General features: G+C 35.7%; 1 protein-coding gene across 1 annotated transcript in view; it reads right to left on the bottom strand.

Moving 5' to 3' along the window:
- Nucleotides 1-21,794, bottom strand: part of RIT2 (Ras like without CAAX 2) — a 174,130-nt gene that overhangs the window by 111,674 nt on the left and 40,662 nt on the right. The window contains exon 2 of the mRNA XM_017819738.1: nucleotides 17,208-17,264. Coding sequence (XP_017675227.1) covers nucleotides 17,208-17,264 — 57 coding nt within the window. The remainder of the gene's footprint in view (nucleotides 1-17,207; nucleotides 17,265-21,794) is intronic.

The following is a 21,794-nucleotide window of genomic DNA, read 5'->3' as shown; positions in this document are numbered from 1 at the left end:
TGTAAAGAGTGGGAACATGCTGTTTGCCTGTGGACGGAGAAGTGAAGATGTTCCCCTGAAATAACATGTGAGTGTATATAAAAAAAAAAGCAGGAAAGTCTTCACCATGAATACTAACAAAATCACTCTCCAATATCCTCTCTTTAAAAATTATTCACATTATTACAAATGATGTCCTGTGTATTTACACTACTCACAATGTTTGAGTACTTTACATTTTCTTTCACCTAATTAATTTATAATATGAGTATAATGCTCCTTTTGAAGTTAATTTGGGGGCTACTAAGCCACTTTACATCCTACAGTTCTAAGGAGGGTTATTTATTAAAAGGCCAAAGTACAGCTGCTGCTTCAGTAATATATTAAGACAACACACAAAACAGACATCAGGCAATAAATCACACTATAACTATGTATTTCATATTAAGTTCAAGATTAGTCTTTTTCTGTGAGGCTAACTGTAAAGTCTCTATTTTTGGTTTAGGTAATATGTAGCAGAAAGATAGGGCATTATAAGAAAAAGACTGTGAATGGAGTTTATTCATATTGCTGTAAAATCTAACAATGTTTCAAACACTGACTGAAACAATGGTCATTTTTTAGGGTACTAAAGAGAAAAATGAAACAAAACTTCTCCATCCTTTCAATCTGAATAATATGCGAATATATGAACTGTATAGTTAAAGAGAATTTCTTTTTTATTTTTTTTCCACATGTAATATGGACTTTTTAAAAATCTTATTTCTTATGAAGATTAAAAATAAAAATGAAAATAGATAAAAAATTGATCACAAGGGACAGTACCATTTGGATTCCATTATTACTGACCATTTACTGTTTTGCAGGGTGGGAGAAAAACAAACAGAGCACCAATTGTTTTTGGAATGGCACTTGTTCCTTTTCCCCTATATCTCATTTAAACCATGAAAAAATATTTTCTTCAAAGGTTTTTTTCCTAACTTCTCTTTCTTAATTGTTTGATTGCCTATTGCAGTACTACGGAAGAAAGGAAAAAAAAATCATTACAATTTTTAAGCTTTTTGATATCTGGCTTTTTGTGTGTGTGTGTGCGCGTGTGTGTGTGTGTATAAAATTAATACATTCTTTTTTTTCAGCTTTCCTTTTTTCATAAGACATCATTCTGGAGACAGAGGTACAGTAATTAATTCAAAGCTGTGTTGCAATCAGTTATCTTAGCACTGGAGAAGCTGAATTCATAAAAAATATATCAAAGCATTTTTTCAGCTATGAGCAGGTAACTGCTTCATGACAAATAGATTTGGATGGTGTACAATTTAAAGGGGAGTTGGAATGGGCTTTTCATCTGCATTACAGACAAGTTCCAGTCCCTGAAATGTAGGTCAGCTGCTTCTTTCTTCCATTTGTTAATTCTGCCTACATGCCTTCTAAATAAATACTCTCTTCTGTCTTATACAATATTAATTGCAGTTAAAACCAATCAGATTCACATATGTAGATGAGCCAAAAGATGGTTTATTTGGCTGAGGGGGTATCAAACCAGCAGAAGGAATCCAAGCTCAGTCAGCCACACCTGGAATTCTGCCTTTTGCTGTTCTCACTGTGTGCCAAAGAAACAGCAGGAGATACAGCTCTTGTTGTGCTTAGATTATCTGCTACAAATGCATTTTAATTTAGCAATGCTCCTGAATTTAGGATGGTCATGAGTCTTTGGCTGGATGGGTGCTGTTTCTATTTACAGCAAGGAATTTTTGAATAGAAAGAGTGGATGAACAGAGATGTAAACCACTGTACCAAATACTACACATAAGCTCCTTCTATTTGAGATAAGAATATGCATGTCATAGGAATTACCCATCAAAATACATTGGTATTACAACCTCCCTTAGCACATAATTATTTTCCTGGAGTATTGGTGTTTTATAATTTGGGTGAACACTGCTATCAGCATTTTGCAGACAAGGACAGCAAGTCACAGAGGGTGCCTTCCTATGAGCTATGCACACATGATAAGCAATGGATGGTTTAGAAGAGTGGAACTGACAGATTTGATTGCCTTGTATTCTGTAAATATTCTCATAGATAGCAGTATCCCTTAAAATAATGCAAGTAGGAATATTAGTACTTGACCAGAAACTGGGATATGTAAATATTCCAGTTCTGTTACATCATTCTACATTATATCTGCAATTAAGAACACTTCTTAAGAATATTCTTTCCAGGGATGCTGCTTTTCATTTCTCAGCATTGAACTGCATTTGCCTTTGTGCTGTCACTTCTGTAGCTTTGTCAGGTCTTTGCCAGATCCTTCAGGTTTTGCTCAGTTTCGTGTTAACAGCACAAATTGCCTTCTCCCACCTAAAAAAGCAATAGTGACAGACAACATCATCCCAGGCAGAAGAATCTTGGTGATGGTTTGCAGAAGATATTTGCCTTCCCAAACCCAAAGACAGAAACACTTCCTTCACTAACCACTCACTTTGAACACCTCAGCTGTTTCTATGAAAGAGACACAGGTAAGTAATGCAGCATTTAATGCAGATATTACCTCTCTGCTAGACTATAAGAAAACTAGTGTAGGCCTTGAGGAAATTAAAATAGTGTGAGAAAAAACAAAACATTATTCACGTTAAGTGCTTATCGTAAAAGGAATTCATACATTTATTCATTACATATTCAGTTGCATGATGAAAAATACAGTACTTTCTATGTCTCAGTTTTCATTTTAGCATTCAAATTACCATAAACATATTTTCAGATAAGATACTAAACCAAGGTTTTGGTCACATATGTCTTCAGAAAATATTCTGTAATGATGTTTTCAAATGGCCTTGCTAAATTCAAATACATATCACTGTTGCACATTCCAGTTCTCCTTAATTCCAATAGAAGACACAATTCTTCGTTTCCTTTTTTTTAGCCTTTGCTCATTTTCATGTCATACTCTTAGTAACTAAATACTGTGCTCTGTTTTAGAAATTCCTCTGTCTTCGATGGTGCATAAAAACTAATCCTTGAGTGCTCACTGGCAAAGTTTCCCAGAAAAGCTGTGGCTACCCCATCCCTGAAAGTGTTCAAGGTCAGGTTGGACAGGGCTTGGAGCAACCTGGGACAGAAGAAGGTGTCCCTGCCCATCTCAACAGGATTGGAATGAGATGAGCTTTAAGGTCCCTTCCAATGAAAACCGTTCTATGATTCTGCAATTCATAAGATAACTGATGATTTCAAGGAGTAAATATGTAAATAGAAGGGGAAAAAAAATTGCTTCTGTTCTCTAAGGTTGAAAACAAAAGTGCTGAAAAATGTTTGTTGATTTTGTCCTCCTAATATAAGCACTGCTGATATCTTCAGTGGAAAGCAGAGGCATAACTAGACTATGCCCCAATCCTCAAATAAACCTCTGGAGTTAATCCTAACAATGAAATGTGGTGTCTAAATACTTGGAAGGGCATGGGGCATAGAATCATAGAATCACAGAATGGTTTGAGTTTAAGAGACCTTAAAGAATCTTGTTCCAATCCCCCTACCACAGGCAAAGACGCTTTCCGCTAGACCAGGTTGCTCAAAACCCCATCCAACCTGGCCTTGAACATCTTCACGGATAACCTGTTGAGCATCCAGAATTGTTGCAGAATAAAAACCTTAGTTTAGGTTCAGTAAGTCCCATGGAGCTCTGACTATTTGTTATCAAGTTTTTAACTGAGCCATCTTCACTGTACTCGTCTCACTCCTTTACCTTAGTATCTAGCTGCATCTGCTTCCAATAATTCAACTAAAAGCTTCCTCAGTCTAATGGGCATTTCTGTTCAGTTCTCACCTCACTGCAGTGCTCCTCTCCTAATGCCATTATGTATCTGTCTTAAAACAGCTGCTCTCAAATTATCTTCCTCCCTCTTGTTGGGCTGCCTAATGTTTCAGATCTGTGCTCTACAGGGCAAGACTGATAACACCAAGCTGCTGAAGGAGCCTGATTGATTTTCAGCTTTGGATGTGTATGTGCCAGACTTTTTGGTGATTTGAAATGCACCCTGTGCCCTGAAAATTGGGAAATGAGTTATACTTTCCCTCTTCTATTTTTTTTTTCAGTTGTACCTATATGTACAAAGAGTTCTTCTTTTCTTTGGCATCAGGTTACAGTTTCATTACTGTGGTATGCTTTCCTTCTCTGCTGAAAAGCATGGGAAGCAAAAGCAGCTTAATCTCAATTAGTCTTTGATAAGCACAAAAAAAAAAATGGCATAAAAACGTTATCTGTGCTCTAAAATGTTTTATGTGTTCAGAATTTCAAGTGAATTGAACTTTGAACCGGTCAAATCTGGTTTCTCTTCTACCTTTGAGTCCTTGTGGTCATGATGTTTATTAACAAAACAGTTGGAGAAGAAGAAAATGGCTGGCATGGCTTTCAAGAAGAACCAAAATTAAGACTGATTGTCCTGAACGATGTTGCATGGGAGAGGTTTTCTTCCACATGCACTAATGAAGAAGAATACAAAGCATAATGTACAACAGAAAATTCAAGGTAAGATACCCACTTTCAGCCAATGGAGTTAAAAAAACATAAGACCTCAGTAGCCAGCAAAGCAAAGTCATTGCTGCCTTGTCTGGTCATGCACCACCTTACACACAGTCATATGTCTGTCACCAGGGCTCGAAGTTTTATGACAGTGTATGTTAGCACAACATCTTTAGCCTGTATTCATGGTAGCAAAACCCCTCTCTGCACTACTTGCCCTCCATACAGTCAACACTTGTGCACTTTTGATTTGGGTTCAATTCCAACTCAATATTCTGAAGCAACAGGGCAACAAATCCTTCTAAACTGAGTACTGACAGTTATCCATCCCCATGAGGTATTTCATTACAGAGAGATTAGATATATACACATATATAAGACATCTGTTTGTAGTTTTGTGTGTTCGTGCAGTGGTATGTATGCACCTGTGTATACAAACACAGAGAGACATTATGGGCTGAGAGTATCACAAATTAATTCCTATGTCAATTAGCTATGATGTCTAAAACTGCTTATCTAGTCCTGCAAAATATATTAGTACCAGGAACAGATTGAAAATTAAACATGAAAAACCACCAACACAAATATCTTCTGCTATAGAAACTCAGGCTATTTTTATAACTCTACACTAAATATTTAATTTATTTTTTTTTTTACTGTTTGCAAAATTTTATTTTCTAGTTGCAGATAAGAATTTTCCCTCCTTAAAATGCAATTTTTATTAGTTAAAGAAAAATAAATATTCACAAGGCCCCATGAAAAGCAGAGCGGTTACAAATTCTGATCAAGGTCAAATTGCAATTTGTAAAACCAAAATGAAGTCTAGAAAACAATGCACACCTCTTCCTTCTTTTATGTAAATATATGGATGGAGATGGTCATTCTCATAGCTTAATCTCATATCACATAAGATTCTTCTGGATGTAGTATAGGTCACATCCTTTAAATAATGGGCTACGGCTTAGAGGCGGGGATACAGCAGGGATTTGGATGAACAACTGACAAATTTTATCTCAATAATTTGTCCCTCTGCAACAGTTATCGGTCCCAATGTCAATGCTGTTACCAACAAAGCTCTCATTCATTATTTTAACCTGAAAATAAGCAGATATATGACTAAATTTGTACAAATTACTATAAAGGATATAACTTGTTTCCCAGAAAACTCCATCAGCTCTTCATCAGACCTTGTAGTGCAATTCTTCACAAAGGCTAAATTTTGTTTGTAAAGTGCCCCACCCATGTGAATAAAAGACTATTTTTCTCAGAACCAACTATTGCAGAGAAATTATAATTTCTCTACAGAAGTTGGCAATTTTGCAAGTCAAGGCTAAAGATAATTCAGGCAAACCTTTGCTCTTACTGTTGCAAACCACTTGCAATATAGATAATGCTACTAAATATTTAATAAAGGCATATCATTACTTTCTCTGCTTCCAGAAAAATGTCATTTTATTCAAAGCTGTACACGAACAAAGCGAACAAAGTACTTCTGTTTAATCAAAACATGATAATTAACAGGAGTCCAAGTACCCTTATCTTGGGGAACAAGAATAGCAGGTAGCAATTTCACTACTCTTTCAAGTCCATGATTGTGCTACTGAGTGGGAGGATCTGACAGCTACAAATTCACTTCTTGTCATTTCAGGGGAAGTAATTAGCAAGTTGACTACATCCACTTGGCTATTAGCTTGGATGGTGCCTTGGATTTAGTAAGGCGTAGATGGCTGCCGGCTTCCATGAAAGAAAGGTTAATGGAAACATTTGTCCTGTGATGAAGAATTTTGAATTGAGTGTGATAAATCATCCACCTCTAGAAAACCATGGCATGGGTGTCTCTTTCAATTTCAAAACCCATTTATTGAATATTTTTACTAATCATGATATACAAGGTATAGGTAAGCAGGTTTTTCCTATTTATGAGCTTCAACTCTCACTTCGGTTCCTTCATAGTTCATGTCTCTAATCATAATTATAATCACTGTACGTGGGTTTTGAAACTTATAGTAGAACCACTGGGCTAAGCCCACAGAGTGACTTTGCTCTTTACTCCACCTTCAATCATGTAATTCCCAGGACCTTTGTATCTCCTCAGCTGCCACATAACATAACCACTTTAGCCCTAAGAACATTTGTGAGTGTTATTCATCTAACTAATGTGAGATGCAGATATTAGAGTTGAATAATCGTGCCCTAGAACTTTGTACACTTATGTCACGAATTAGAAACCACAACATACATGTGACTTCACAGTGGTTTATAGTTCTTGCTAAACATATAAACTTCCTTTTCTTAAGGTTGCCAGCCAGGTGAACACTTTGGTCATGCACAAAAGCAGTCAGGGTCTACAGACTGGGAGATGAGTTCCCCAGATTATATGAGGTGCTCAACCCAGTGAAAGTGTGTCAATGAAACTCTACTACAAGAGAGCAGAGAAGAACCTAAGAAGGAAATGTCTCAGTTTTCTGTGTTGGGTCAATGTTGGGGCATCCCTGGAGGCCTGAAAGGAGAATTGAAGAGCTGAGCCCTGAGAATAAACTCTTCTGCCAGAAGAAATGCCTTTCAACCACTTTTGATGCTTTTGTCTATTAGATGGATCAGTCAGAGATGTGGTGGATCAACACTGGGGGAAGTGAAGACTGTCGGATGGAGTCAAACCAAAACCAGCCATTGGTGAGCTAGAGGTATTCTGTCTGTATGAAGCTGATATGAAGAAAGAAATAGACTATTTTGTGTAGAACAGGCAAAAGTATTTTAACAATGGTTTCTATTCTGGGCGGACTCTATCTACATCCTACATGTGGTAGATATAATTATGAAATAATTTTAATAAAACTGTTTCATTATTATCATTATTGTTACTATTACTATTATTAAAAAATATTACATCATATTGTCACATTAATAAGAAAAGTCTTTTTTCTTCCTTGTTCAGTTTTAATCTGATTAATCAGAGCTTAAGAAGAGCAACCAAAAGGTCACTCTTCTATATACGTTTTGGTTATTTTTCTTGACTCTATATTTAGCAGATACACAGGTAATTTCAGAGGTTTCTAGAAGAAATAGAATGGTAAAATATGACTGATGTTCCATTGACCCTTTACTCAGTAAAGAAGACAAGATGGCCAAGGCAGGAATACATCTTACTTCTAACAAAAAGAAAGTTAATGGAGGACAGGAAATAACAAATATGAAACATTTACAGTTGAGGGACATTGGTGCTCCTTTTGCATGTGAACATGAAGCAAGCATAGATCTCTCACGACAACACATGGGAGAAACACTTTTCTCTCTTCCAGACATGGTAAGCAGCTGTTGGGCAGGGATGTCTGAGAAATAGATTCAGAGAATTGTAACACTACTCATAGCTGGACGCTAACTGGATTTAGGTCCTTCACCACCACTCTTTGGGCCAGTCCATCTGCCAGTCTTTTATCCCTAATAAACAGAGTCATTCATCTGTTTTCTCACTTCCTAGAACAATGGAGAAAGGGAAGTCAGATCACTGGACAAATTATGATATAAGGTCATTCTGATTAGATAAATGCTCCAAAAGGGAATATAAAGAGGAGAGCTATAGAAAATAAAAAATCCATCGAATCTGTTTTCCTTTTTTGGGGATTGACCAATAACCCAAGGAATCCCACACAATGGCACAGGTAATTATCAGTATTAGTTTTGACAACAGAGATAGACTTGCAAAGGAATTTCAGCTCGTGGGCTGGTGTCTGAGAGTGACTCTGCATAAGATGATTGACTTAGTTTTCATATGCCACCCATCCAAGAAGTAAAATCTTCTCTATCCTTCTCCTTCATTCCCTCTTATACCTCCATTTCCCCATACATGTTTCTACCATATACCTTTTGCCACTTTTTCAACCTGGAGGAATGTTTTTATCAAAGTTGCTAAATTCCCTAACCTGGTAGACAATTATTATGCATTGGAGTGGCTTGGTTTTCTTCTGGAATACTGTTCAATCATCTTGAAACTCTGTGTGATGAATGCCAGAGAGCCAGTGAGGCTGGGAAAAGGGCAGAGATGAAGAGTGTCAGCACAGAATGAGTTGTTATATTTGGCTCATCTCATCTCGCAAAACTACAGGCTATTTTAGAGCCCCCAGTGTCTGTTCCTAGCAGGTGATAGCTCATGTATCATTCCTTGTTCATGATTTAGGGTAAAGAATAGCTCTAGGTATTAATAGCTATGTAAGGATATTAATATCTATGTATATTAATATAACATTAATAGATATTTATAGCTCTAGACAGATAGCTCTACACTGGGTCTTTATACACTACTTCCTTCTCTGAGACCTCACAGCACAATGCAGACACTCATAGCTGTGCCTACTGTCTGGTATTTCTCAGCCTGAAGTGAATCTACTGCTGTGGTAAGTTTTCCAAGGGCATGTGAGATGGACATGGACAGGAAACAATATTGCCAAGACTAAACTGCCAGTCAAAATGCTCCTCAAGGAGGAGCTCAAAATGTTCTGATCAACCTCCAACCTTTGAGCAGGTGTTTGGTGACTTGATAGGGGAGATAATGAGAACTAGAATAACATAACTCTGGGCCATCTACTCCCTTGAAAGATATTGACTGCATTTGCTTCTCTGTTATTGTTTATATCAGAGATACTAGTAAGGGAAAATTACTAGATTAAGCACTATTTCCTGAGTTTTTGAAAATGCTAAGTGACAAAGAGGCTTCCCCTGATATAAACAGCGTTCAAATAATTGCATATGAGCAATTTTTGAGAAGACCTGAATGTGACAAATCAGTAGCTGACATTAAGTGTATGTCCAGGATTTTAAGGGTGATTCATCTTGAGCATAGACAGGAAAATGCAAGTGCTTGCTTTGGTAATTTCTTAAATTAAACCTGCAAATTATTTAGGACTGAATAATTTTCTCACAAAAGCGAAGTCCAAAGAAAGAAGGTTTAACAATAGAGCAAAAGATCATGTATCTGAGTAACAAAGCATGTTTAGAATAGGACCAGTTTATTTCAATAATAAGGAAAATAGTGAAAAATCAAAGCTCATAATGATCTGAGACTTCATCCCAGTTAGAAGAAATAGCTCAGACTGGAATACTGAAAGATTTTCCAGCTATCATTAATGTGTTCATTAGAGGGAAAAATATCACCTCTTAAAAAATATTTCAAAGAAAAATGGGATTCTTTTTTCAGTCAAATTGTTTCCATCAGAGAGAGAAAGATCTGCTGTGCCATCTTCTCTGTCGCTTCAAACAATTTCTATTTCCTTTCATGGCAGGATAAAATAACAACACTAAGCAGAAGGTATTTTTTTGCCTCATTGAAATCTAAACTAACTGAGCAGTTTCAGCACTCTTAATTTCTTAGGACTACTCCCTCCTTTTCTATTCATGGCTTATTTTACTGTGGGGGAACCCACACTACCAGACACATGACAATGTTCTCCTTTCTTTAGCCACCAGTCTCATTCTGCCTATTCCTTTCTTCACTGCAGAACTTCTCTCCAGATACTCTGAGTGGTGTCCTGATGATTTGTGAAGGCCCTTATTCTGACAAGCTGTCAGGGGAGGCACCACAATTCAGCTTCAGGCACCTACATTTAGAAAGCTATAAAATACATGTCTACATGCAAGGTAGGTAGCTAAAATTTTCTTACACTTAAAGGAAGAGCAGATGCTATTCAGTTGCCCGTACGTAAGTCTTGATGTTTAATATGCTCTTGGGTACCTTGTCTGGCTTTCATTTACTGGACTAGAAGGGCTCTGGTGATCCACAGGTCCTATGTCACTCCCACAGGGTGACAGATGTCAACAACATGTGACCTGTGGAAGATCTACAGCCTCCTGGATCATGATCCTAACAAAAGCAGGATACCGTAAGATGCAGAATCACTCACAGAATAATTTAGTTTGAAAAAGACCCTTAAGATCATCAAGTCCAACTGTTAACCCAGCACTGTCAAACCAACCCCTAACCATGTCCTTAAGTGCCACATCTACGTAGGTTTTAAATCCCTCCAGGGATGAAGACTCCACCATTTCCCTGGGCATCTTGTTCCTGTTCTTAACAACCCTTTCAGGAAAGGGTTCCTGTTCTTAACAACCCTTTCTTTCCTTTCAGGAAAGAAATTTTCCCTAACATTCAATCCAAACCTCCCCTGGAGCAAATTGTGTCCATTTCCTTTTGTTCTGTTACTTGTTACTTGGAAGAAAATACCGACCCCCACCTGGCTACTGCCTCCTTTCAGGAGTTGTAGAGAGCAAGAAGGTGCCTCCTGAACCTCCTTTCATCCAGGCTGAGCCCCCTCAGCTGCTCCTCATCAAACTTGTGCTCCAGACCCTTCCCCAGCTCCGTTGCCCTTCTCTGGACACATTCCAGAGCATCTGAAATGGCTCTTGCAACGCTTGATAAAGGAAGTCAGTAAAGACCTAAATCTCCACTCCTAAACCTGCCCGAGTCCCACAGAATTGGACCATTCTGTGGTGATTCATGTGCAGATATTTTAATTTATGTGTTTAAATGTTAACCTTAGTCCTAAAAAGTAACCATAATCTCTGCTCTTCTTCACATATGTAAGTCAAAATGCTTTATACCAAAAGTGACTATTAATCTCTTAATGTGATGTATAATGCAAATAATATCAACAGACAGGAAAACCAAAGCTAATAATAAAACACAGGTTGAAGAACATGGTTCAAATGCATACACCAGTATTTTTATATATTCTCCTTTTCTCATTTGAAATGATGATGAATATGAAGCACAAACACAGGCAATTTCACTATGTCTACACAATCAGTGTGAGAGAGATTTTGGAGACAAAATGATTATTTTATGTGAATTGTTTATCCCATCTCAGATAAGGCTAACAAATGTGTGGAGAATGATGAATGAAAGGTGGTTGTAACTATTTAGGTATTGCTTAGATGAATTAAACCAGAAAAAAATCTAAAAAAACAAATAAAAAACCCAAACAATTTTTGGGCTCAAATCCAGTTGTGACTTGTTCAGTCCAATATGAACATCTGATCTTCTATACAAAAAAGAGAATGAGAATTAATTTAAAGATGGAATATATGTATATGCATGTTTTAGGTAACAGCAGAAATGTTCTTGAAACTTTTTGTCCTCTAAATATAAATATGAATAGTACTTTTGTGTCAAGATGCCCCTTCTCTGATCTAGTAGATTTGTTCCACCTTTTTCTTCTTTCATTTCTTATGTGTTTGTATTTCCCTCCTTTTATCCTTTTTCATTATTGTACCTTGAGAACAGACATAAAATTCTTTATAACACTAACATTTTTTTTTATGCCTTATATAACTGGAGAATATTTTCAGTCCCATTTTTTTTTTTCCTGAAATTCACCCACACATTTCCAGCATCTTATTAGAGATGAGTAAATGTATTTTATTTGATGCATTGGTGAATGCATTACTTTGTTAGGAAACCTCATGGAAATTCATGTGCTTAATGCTAGAGTGCCTCCCATCCCACACCCATTTCAATTAGAGTTTGACATTGACACAGCCTTAATGCCCTCAACTGCTCATTTGACACAATCTCATGCAGTGATATCTCACCAAAACAGGAAGCTGCTTTCGCATCTCGTTTGCATTATGTATTCATTTTAAGATTAGTCACATGGTTAATGAGCATCTTGGAGCCTGTCCAGTTTGCTGCACTATGTCATGCTTCTTTTTCTGACGCTCTACTTGCATTAACTCTCTGTGATATTGCCAAAGACTGTGCAGAGTGCAAATTGCTCTTAGCCGCTTGTTCCAGAAAATTATCATATCCACTGCCACTTGGATTCTATTCCCATTGTTGACTACAATTAAATATTAAATGTGTGCTGAAAGAATTTCATTTTCATGAAGTGCTAACCTCTGAAATTTTCACACATACAGTCTAATACTAATTTTGTCCTTCCTCTCCTCATTTACTTACAAAAACAATATGTTTCTGTCTCAAAATTTTGAACTGCAATGTCTGTAGCAAGCCTAAAATATGGCCATTATTCCCACATTACCCTGAAGGAATGTTAAACTCAAAGTGACAGCATTAAAATTAGCACTTCAGGTAGTATTTAACTTTTTAGTCAGTGTTTAATCTGTATTTTAAATGAATACTGATACATTTATTTCTGCATTTTTGCATATGCACATTTACTTCTGTCTATATATATTGTCTGCAGTCTGAGTTTCTCAAGATATTATCAACTTTTCCAAACTAAGACAAACAGCTAAAATAAAAAAAAGTTTCATAGATCAGAAGGGAACATTTATTACAATAATTTATCTGGTTACCTTATGTCTGATCCACACTGTACAGAGGATTTCTCTGAATAGACACTTATTAGAACAAAAATGCCCTATGTACTTACAAAACCAAACCAAAGCAAAAATAAAGGCACAAAAAAACCTTTATAGAACAAAAACCAACTACATCCCTCAAATAAATCCATAGCAATCTTTAAAAATCTTGCACTTTTGTGACATCACAACATCCAGTAAGTTCTTCAAAAGTGGAAGTATTTATTTTATAAACTATAAATACAGAAAGAAAAATGTGTAAATAATTTTAAATCTATTTGTGTATCTCTTTTAGAATCAAAATTATCACATTTGAAGTATACGTATGTATGAAATAAAAACCTGTAAGCATATGTATCCCATTATGCAGAAACTGAAATGTCCTTTTAGCAAAAAATTCTGCGTCAGCTTACAGTAACAGCAGCTTTTTCTGATCAAGGTCCTCTGTAATATTTCAGAAATATCAATGGATAACAGAAAAAAAAAGTTACAAGTACAAAGAGCCATTATATTCCTTTTTGTATATTTCTATTATATTGCTTAGAGATCCAAATCACCGTAGAAAAAGAAAACTCTAAAGCTTAAGTAACATAATGGTTGAAACACAATGGAGAAGGATGATAGGGAGAATCCGTGTTCCTGAGGACTATCACAAAAAAGGTAAAAAATAATGCTCTGCATCTGTAAAGCCACATGATTATTACTGTAGAAGGTTTAGGATAAATCCCTAGTGGTGTGTTTGGAGGGAAGTAGAATTTGGAAGGGGAAGCACATTTGGCAGCATGTTAAAGTGAAAGGACTCCTCTGCACTCTCTGGTCAGTAACATTAAGCATTTTTTACCATAGACTCGCGGTACATTAGATAGTAAAAAAAAACCTCAAACAACCAAACAAATTATTCTAATCTCTTTGTAAAGCTCACTGTCTTATCAGTTTATAGACGAAGTATAAAATGCAAATAAAATAAGGAGGAAGAACAAAACCATCTAAAAACCTTAAGAAGCCAATTGTCTGTGGGTATGCATCCGTAAAGCATGGTGTAGGTCAGGACACAAAATTTATTTATTATACAAAAAGAATCAAAATTAAGAACATTTTTTAGGATTGAGAGGATTTGAGCTTTTATGAAATAAAATATGAAACCCAATTGGCATCCATCTGTTATTTAAATCAAAGAAAAAGCTTTTGTAGATTCCTTGTTTCAGGCTTTTTATGTGTTCCTAACTGATCATACAAGATGGTTTCGTGGATCTTTTGTATGGACTGAGTATTTTTTTTGGTTCTGCTTTTCAACTAGAATATCAAGCAGATTATATCAGTGTTAGGGTTACGTGCTTTGGAAATGGTTTATTGCCCCCTATATTTACATAGATACAAAACTATTTCACAGGAATCTACAGAAATGAAAACCAGTCGAAATTATAATTCTACTCCCATGTCTATGCTTAAAATGAGCAATGAAAAGTTAAAAAGATTATAAATATTTTGGTAGCCCCTGGGTCATTGTCATCTTGTCCATAAAACTGAAAGTGATGGGCCTCTGGGATTACAAAGACAATGATGCTATTTGCAAAACCCCCTCCATTTCACAACCCCCACCCTATCCATTTGTATTAGGAGAGCTTTTAGAAAAAGCTCCATCAAAGGCAAGGAGATACAGCATCTATTCTGTCAACTCTCCTTATAACTTGGGTAAATTGGCACAGTTAAGTATCATAGTCACTGCCACCACACTTTCACACTATAAAAAACATAGAGAATAGAATAAGTAATGAAGGAATATCAGAAAAAATAGGTAGGTATTTGTTAGATCATTATGTCTACATGAAACAAAAGAAATAATAGACCTTGTCTTAAAGCTCAGCTGGAGAACTGTAAACCCGGTAGATTGGTTAACATTGGAAATCTGTGGATTATCATTTAAATACACCATGGAACTTTTTTTTTGTTATTTCCAGGCAATATCACCCTCTCAGTGATTTCTACAGAAACCCTTGTTGATTTAAGATGCCCAAAGACAAATAAAGCTACAGGTAGGCAGAAGTAGTTATTTCCAAAGAAGAACAGAAAAATGTGGCACCAGTGTACCCATTGATGTTCAGGACAGTCCATTAGTTCCATAAACAAGATACAAATTGCTGAGGAATGAAAGTGGCCCAAAATGGATGGCACAAAAGAAAGGCAATAAATTGATATCCAGAGAGATCAGTGACCTCAGACTGAGCTGAAAAGCTATGTTTAATTTTCTGCTTTGCCACTCAGCCAGTATGAATGCACATTTCATATGTAGACTATTTTTTTTTTTCATTCTTTCTGCACCATCTACTGCTGTGTTTACTGTGAGAAACAAAATTCTGACTAAATAGATCACTGTTCTACTCTAAGATGATAACTTCCCCGTGACACAAAGCATCTGTTTGTGCCTAGCTCCTCATGACTTTCGAGGAACAACATTTCCTCTGGTTACTCCTGCCATCAGCATAGTTTTCTCCCTGGCTGTGCTCATTTCAGACCACCTTATTTTTTTTAGCATGAGGGTCTAAATAGTAAAAATATGCCTACCACTGGATAAACAAAAACCCATGAGATTAATTCTGTTTGTTGAGACCAGGGACTCAAAAGTAGTAAAAAAAATCTCAATAGTGTAAATTTTTTTAGTATATTGACTTTTTAAAATCTATTAGGTTTTTATTACAGGTGTGATAACAAATGACACCTTCTATTTTCATTTTTTTTGATTTTACGTCCAATTTTGAGGAGTCATACCACAAATTTATCCAAGATGAAACACACATACTTGGCCCAAGATTATACTCTTCTGTTTAGTACACGTTTTAGAGCATGAAAATTAATAAGCCTTTCTCAGGATGTCCTCAGCATGTTCTGAGAGACAGAAGTGCCAAACAGATAAAAACTTGCACTTCTGGTTCTGCCTCTAGCCAGCCGGGTGAGTTTGAATTCAGCATTTCATTTCTCTGTTCTCTATTTCCCTCTCTTCTCCTGTTTAGAGTGTTGGTTTTACCGAGTAGCAGCTCTCTCTTGCTCAATGAGACCTTCATCCTGATTAGGTCCTCAAGGCATTCCCGCAGTAGGTACTTACAATGCATCACAAGCTTTCTTTCTCTTTATGATTATCTATTATTCATATTGTGGTGGTGTCTAGAGACCAATAAATTGAGATTATGACAAGATACAATATATGGATAAATACTGATGGCAGGTGGATAGGTCATATAATAAAGATGGGTGTAAGTACGTAGCTTAATGGTGCCAGTAACTAATAATGTTCTTCTTTTCCAATTAGACTTAATGATTATTATTTTTTTCCTGAGTGAAGCAAATGAATTTGCAGAAATTCTATAGTAGTTTTACCTTCTTTAGAGTTGACAAGTTGTATTTTACAATTTTTTGGACATTTTTAAGATTACTGGTGGCATGAAGAGTTTATGCATTTTTGATCATTATAAAAATTAACATCCAGGAAAGTGGATGTTAAAATAAAAAGAAATACTACCATTAGATGATCTGTTTAGCAGCACAGCAATATTGTAGAGATTAAATCTGAGTTTGAAATATTTGAAAAGTTCAAAGAAAATAAAAATTTGTTTTGGATGACAGGGTTGGAATATTTTTATTTTTTTTTTCCTTATGCAATTTTTGTAAATGTTGATGTTTTTTAGTGACTTTCCCACATATTGAGCCCAGACTCTTGCCATCTTCTGCCTGTTATAACTAAATATTACACATGGATAGTCCCCATAAATGCAAGGACTTTTTTTTTATAAGTAAAGCTAAGTAATAAAGACATTTAAATGAATAAACATGCAGTTCTGACAATTGGTCAGCATTTAAAGTATATTTCAGTGTATTATAGATTAATGTGAATAATTTTTATTACCAAAGTTTATAAAATAGGTAGACTCAATGAAGTTTACCTGAGGATGTAGTCCCAGAGCACAACTCTAGTGTGTTGAATTGAGTACTCACTTGATGTCTCTAGAGAAGTCCAACTAAGACTTTATTGTGGAAAATAGTACTAAAATAATAAAACTTAAAAACCCAAAGCACTCCAGACTGGGGTTTTTACATTATTTTAGTATTTTGAAAGTTTGATTTCTATCTTACTGTATTTTTTTCATATTCTGTGATTATAGTAGCACAAGTAACACAATAATAGTTACAGCACATGAATCCACAAATCTCTTGTTGAAAGATTTTGTACAAAATACCTATGATAATACCATGACACGGTTTAATTGTCATCAAAAAATTAAGCTGTAATCTGAAGTTTGCAAATCCTGTTTCTACCTAAGGGCTATTTAAGAGCAGCCTCTCACTGTCTGACAATCTCAAATAGGCAGAGAGATTGAAAGGGGTGAAGGAGAGAATATTCTCTACTCACCTATAGTTGGGTCATGATAGTCAGGGAACCGATGGCTTATGAACTGCATTGTCATTGCTGGAGAGAGAAAGACAGAGGGAAGAAAAAAGAATGATATATTTAGATATATATAGGGGAATGAACAAGCAGATAATTCAGTCATCCAAGTATCAGCTTAGAAAGTGAGTCCAAAGTTTGTTTTATGTCTACTTCTGCAACAATGCAGTGACATTACAGTGATGACAGAGAACTAATAAATGGAGAAAAATATGAATCAAACTTTTTTATTTGTCTTAATTTCTTCCTTTTTAAACTTCATTATGTCAATTTCTGTATTAAAATGTTAAATCTTATCGGTACTTGGTAAATACTGATAATTGGATATTGCTTATGTGTGAAAATTGCCATTACAAAAACCTAAAATATTATTTACAAAGCTGATTTATAAACTTTTCATAGTGCTACAAAATGCTACTGACTGCAGTACCTGATTTGATTTCTGCTCTATTTAGGAATTCATTACACTTGATGCAACAGAAGAAGGCTTCTTTTAACACCTTTCCACTGAAGAGATTTTTTATTCCTGAATATTACCTGCTCTCAGAAATTTTAGGAAAGTTCCATGAGACTTCAGGAAAACTGCATTCTAGCATTTTGAAAAGTTGACATAGTGAAAGTGAAGTTCCAATTTATGTAGAAAGACAGAAACTTTCATATCCTGTTCACCATATCCTTTCCACCATATCCAGTACAACGTGACATTAGAAGTTCATTGATTTTGAATAACCATGAAAGGAAATTTGGGTACTCAGTGACCACGGTAATATCATCAGTAATAAGAACAACCTGAGAGGTTATGTTATCTTTGTTTTTTTTCTCAGGAGTTTAAATTTCAGGTCATTGGAAAAAGAAATATATCTACCAAACACAGAAAACTGTGAATAAAACATTTCCAAAATTGATATCAGTGAATTCTAATTAAATGGGGGAGATGGGAAGGGCTAAACAGAATTTTTAAAATATTGCTTGATTTTTAAGCCAATTTTTTTCTTTTTCCTTTTTTTTTTTATACCAGCATTAAAATTTCTCTATAGCTACTAAATGGATATTAGCTTAAAAAAGTACTCTACCTGAAAGATAATTATTAGTCAAAACACATCACATCCAACATGAGATTTGGCCTTTTGCTTTGACCAGCTACTTTCAACAGCAGAAGTTTTGAACAAGAGATGAGACATTTTAAAAAATCTGTGCATAAATACACCCATTTTTTGGACAGTGTTGTTTTATTTTAATGTTTGCCTTCCTCATATTTTTAAGAAACAGGGCTTAAGGAGATAGTTTTGTGAAATGATACAGACAAGGAGTATTAAACATTTATTACCACGTTAATAAATTATTGCATCTTTAGTGTAGACAAATATAAATGCTAAGAAGCAGCATTATAAATTCATAGTTACCCAGAGAGGGTAACTGTGTAAGAAAAAGCTCATTCAATCTATACATACTATAGGGGAATAAATCTACGTGCAGTGACACTCATGTCTTCTATATTATCTGTTGTCAGATGCATTACTTTTAAGTACTATGCATGTTTGGACACTTTTATTTCCAGGGCACCTGGGGTTTTTTTAAGTCATGACAGATTTTTAGGCACCTCCATCTGATTACTGCTAGTGGTTCATGAAGAATAAATTTACGTCTAATGTAATCTGCCTACTTTGTTCTTAGAAGCTGAGGCAGCTAGCAGAAATGCTCTTCATATGGTTCATGCCTACACTTTTCCAGCTTTCTGAGGCCATGTACCACAGATGAATTCAATTTGTTTCACTACTGGCTGCTTTTTCTTGCCAAGTATTTAAAAAAAAAAAAAAAAANCCACAGATGAATTCAATTTGTTTCACTACTGGCTGCTTTTTCTTGCCAAGTATTTAAAAAAAAAAAAAAAAAACCAAACCAAAACAAAAAAAACCAAAACAACACAAAACCCCAAACTCCTCTATATCTAATCTCTTTCTCTTTCCTTTTGGAGCTGTGCCTGTGTCACAAAATCTGTTGTTACCACTGAAACAGAGGAAAGCAAGAACTCACAGTAAACACTTTTCCTCTCTCCTGAGGCAGCCCCAAATCAATACGTCATTTATATCCTCGTCAAATCCACAGGAACTGAGAGGACTGAAATAATTTGATAGCATGATATTGTATTAAACACTAAATTTTCTACTGCAATGTGCAAAAGTGGAAGAGTTCAAAAGGCATGTGGATGTGACACCTGGGGACATGGCTTAGTGGAGGCCTTGGCAGTGCTGGGTTAATAGTTGGACTTGATCTTAGAGATCTTGCCAATCTAAATGGCTCTATGATTCTATGATTATATATAAATTTAATCTGAAGAGGCATAGAATTTGAGAAAGGTTTTCAGGAAAGTATTCTAAGTAATGAAATGAGAGCTCCTCACAGTCATCTGGCCAGGACGATGGTGAATAAAACTTCCTTTTCCATACCTTTTGTCCCTCAACTTCTTCCACAACAGTCCTTTGTCAAAGGCTCCTCCTAATCAAAGGAAGTTCTTTGGCCTCTTCAGTCCTTATCACCTCTTGCACAGGGATTTAACGCCCTTTCCCAGAAAAAGGATTCAGAAGGAATTGAGGGACACTGATTTATTTTTTTTTTTAATAATTTCATTACAATGTAATGTAAGGAAACTGGGGTATGAGCGGTGGGAATTACAACCCATCTTCCCTTGTCTGTTCTTTAAAATAAGACTTTGCATTTTCTGTTAAACCCTACTGCATAAGACTGCAGCAAGTATTTTCAGAGCAGCTGTGGCTGGACACCTCCTCTAAGGGAAAAGAACAACCAGGTTTTGGCTACAAACAAGCCCTTTATTCCACGAGGATGAAGGACAAAGAAGTCTCAAAACAACAGGTCCGTTGTACAAAACCAGTTGAGTCCAGTTGTACCTAGTATTCCACACACTTGGCTGCTGGATGGGCAGAAATTAGTCCCGGATGAGGGTCAGAAGTTCGTGGAATGCTTCCCAGAGGAAAAGAACATTCAATCACCACTGGCATGAAACCACACAGCTCAGCTGGAGCCTTGGGAATTAGACCTGCTTACAACCTGCCCTATCTGGGCTGTCCAGCAGGAGAGCTGCCTCAGCTGGAATATGCTGTCTTCTTCATTGGTACTAACATCAGCTCCAAATTAATTTTCCAGAGTGAATTAATTTTGAAAACTAATACAAAAATGGTATCGGTATTTCACGGTGCTTGATGAAAACACTCTCCTTGGTTCCTTGGGTTTTCCTCATCATCTTCTTTTCCATGTAAATTAACACTCACACAGAACAAATCCAAGCTGCCATTTGGACATTTTTGTGACCATTTTCCTCTGAAAATCTAAATAATACTGCAACAAATTCGTACAGATCTATAAATTAGGGACTCTTAACTCTAATTTATGCCACACACAAAGCACTGTATCAAAATGTGTCTTTAAAGCAGGATATGAAAACAGCATAAATTGATAAGACTGATATTTGAATAAATGTATATAAATGTAAAAGCAAAGTAAGGTAAGAAATGGTTAAAAAAACCAAACTCTTTTAGTCCATAGCAGATATTGTGACACATTTTGAATTGCAAGTTGCCTGAAAATTTTTAATGAATATTTTATGACAGTGTGAAAATCATTTCATTTAAATAGGACATGTACATCACACAGCAGCTATGATAAGTAAAAGGATCATTGTTTCAGATGAACAGTGCCTTCTTTATATCCATCTGTGGCTAAGCAACTGCAGGTTGTCTCATCTGAATAAATATAAGCCTCATATGCATGAGTAACTATGCAACTTTAAAGTTCTCTTGTGTTTTTAAAACAAGAAATGGATTCAGGTCCTGCATTTAATTTTTATTTTTTCCATACTTACTTATCTAATGTTCATTAACTATCTTGAAAGGTATACATGATACCTATGTTGACACTGAAATATATGTATTTTCTATGAATAATAAACTTAGTCTTGTTTTCTAGTTTCAATATAATTCCTAAATCCTTCCTAATAATATTTTATTTATTTATTTATATTTATTTATTATATTTATTCCTACCCCTGAGTAGGAAATGCCATGCTTAAAAAAAGGGTGATGTTGCATTATTTATTCTGAAGCATGCTTTTGATCAGTGCAAAAATACTAAATTTCGCGTAAAGAAGGTACTAACTTTGAAGAATACATATGCTTGAGTGGGCTCACAAGACAATAGCAAAAGTGCTTTGAAACTCCTGCAGCTGTGAGAGCAGAGAGAATAGAATCCCAACGTCCTTCTAATTTGTTCTAAGTTTGATTTATACCAACAACTTTAAAAGCAATCCTATACTTATTTTTCAAGGTTGGAGAGTATGTTGCAAGCTTACACAATATTCTTTATGGTAATTGTATCCCTGATGTGAATATCTCATCCTGACCTTCTTATCCTTCTTTATTGACCCAAGAACTTCCACATATCCGTGTTCTTACGAGTGCTGCTGCAATACTATAACAAACCCATTTCCGAAAGAATCTTTACCACCATCACAAAATCCTACACTTGAAATACTCTAAC

This window comes from Lepidothrix coronata, unplaced genomic scaffold, assembly GCF_001604755.1.
Source record: "Lepidothrix coronata isolate B3197 unplaced genomic scaffold, Lepidothrix_coronata-1.0 Scaffold77, whole genome shotgun sequence".
Taxonomy (NCBI): Eukaryota; Metazoa; Chordata; class Aves; order Passeriformes; family Pipridae; genus Lepidothrix; species Lepidothrix coronata.
The sequence above is the reverse complement of the archived record's forward strand: the minus strand, read 5'-3'. Positions and strand labels throughout refer to the sequence as shown.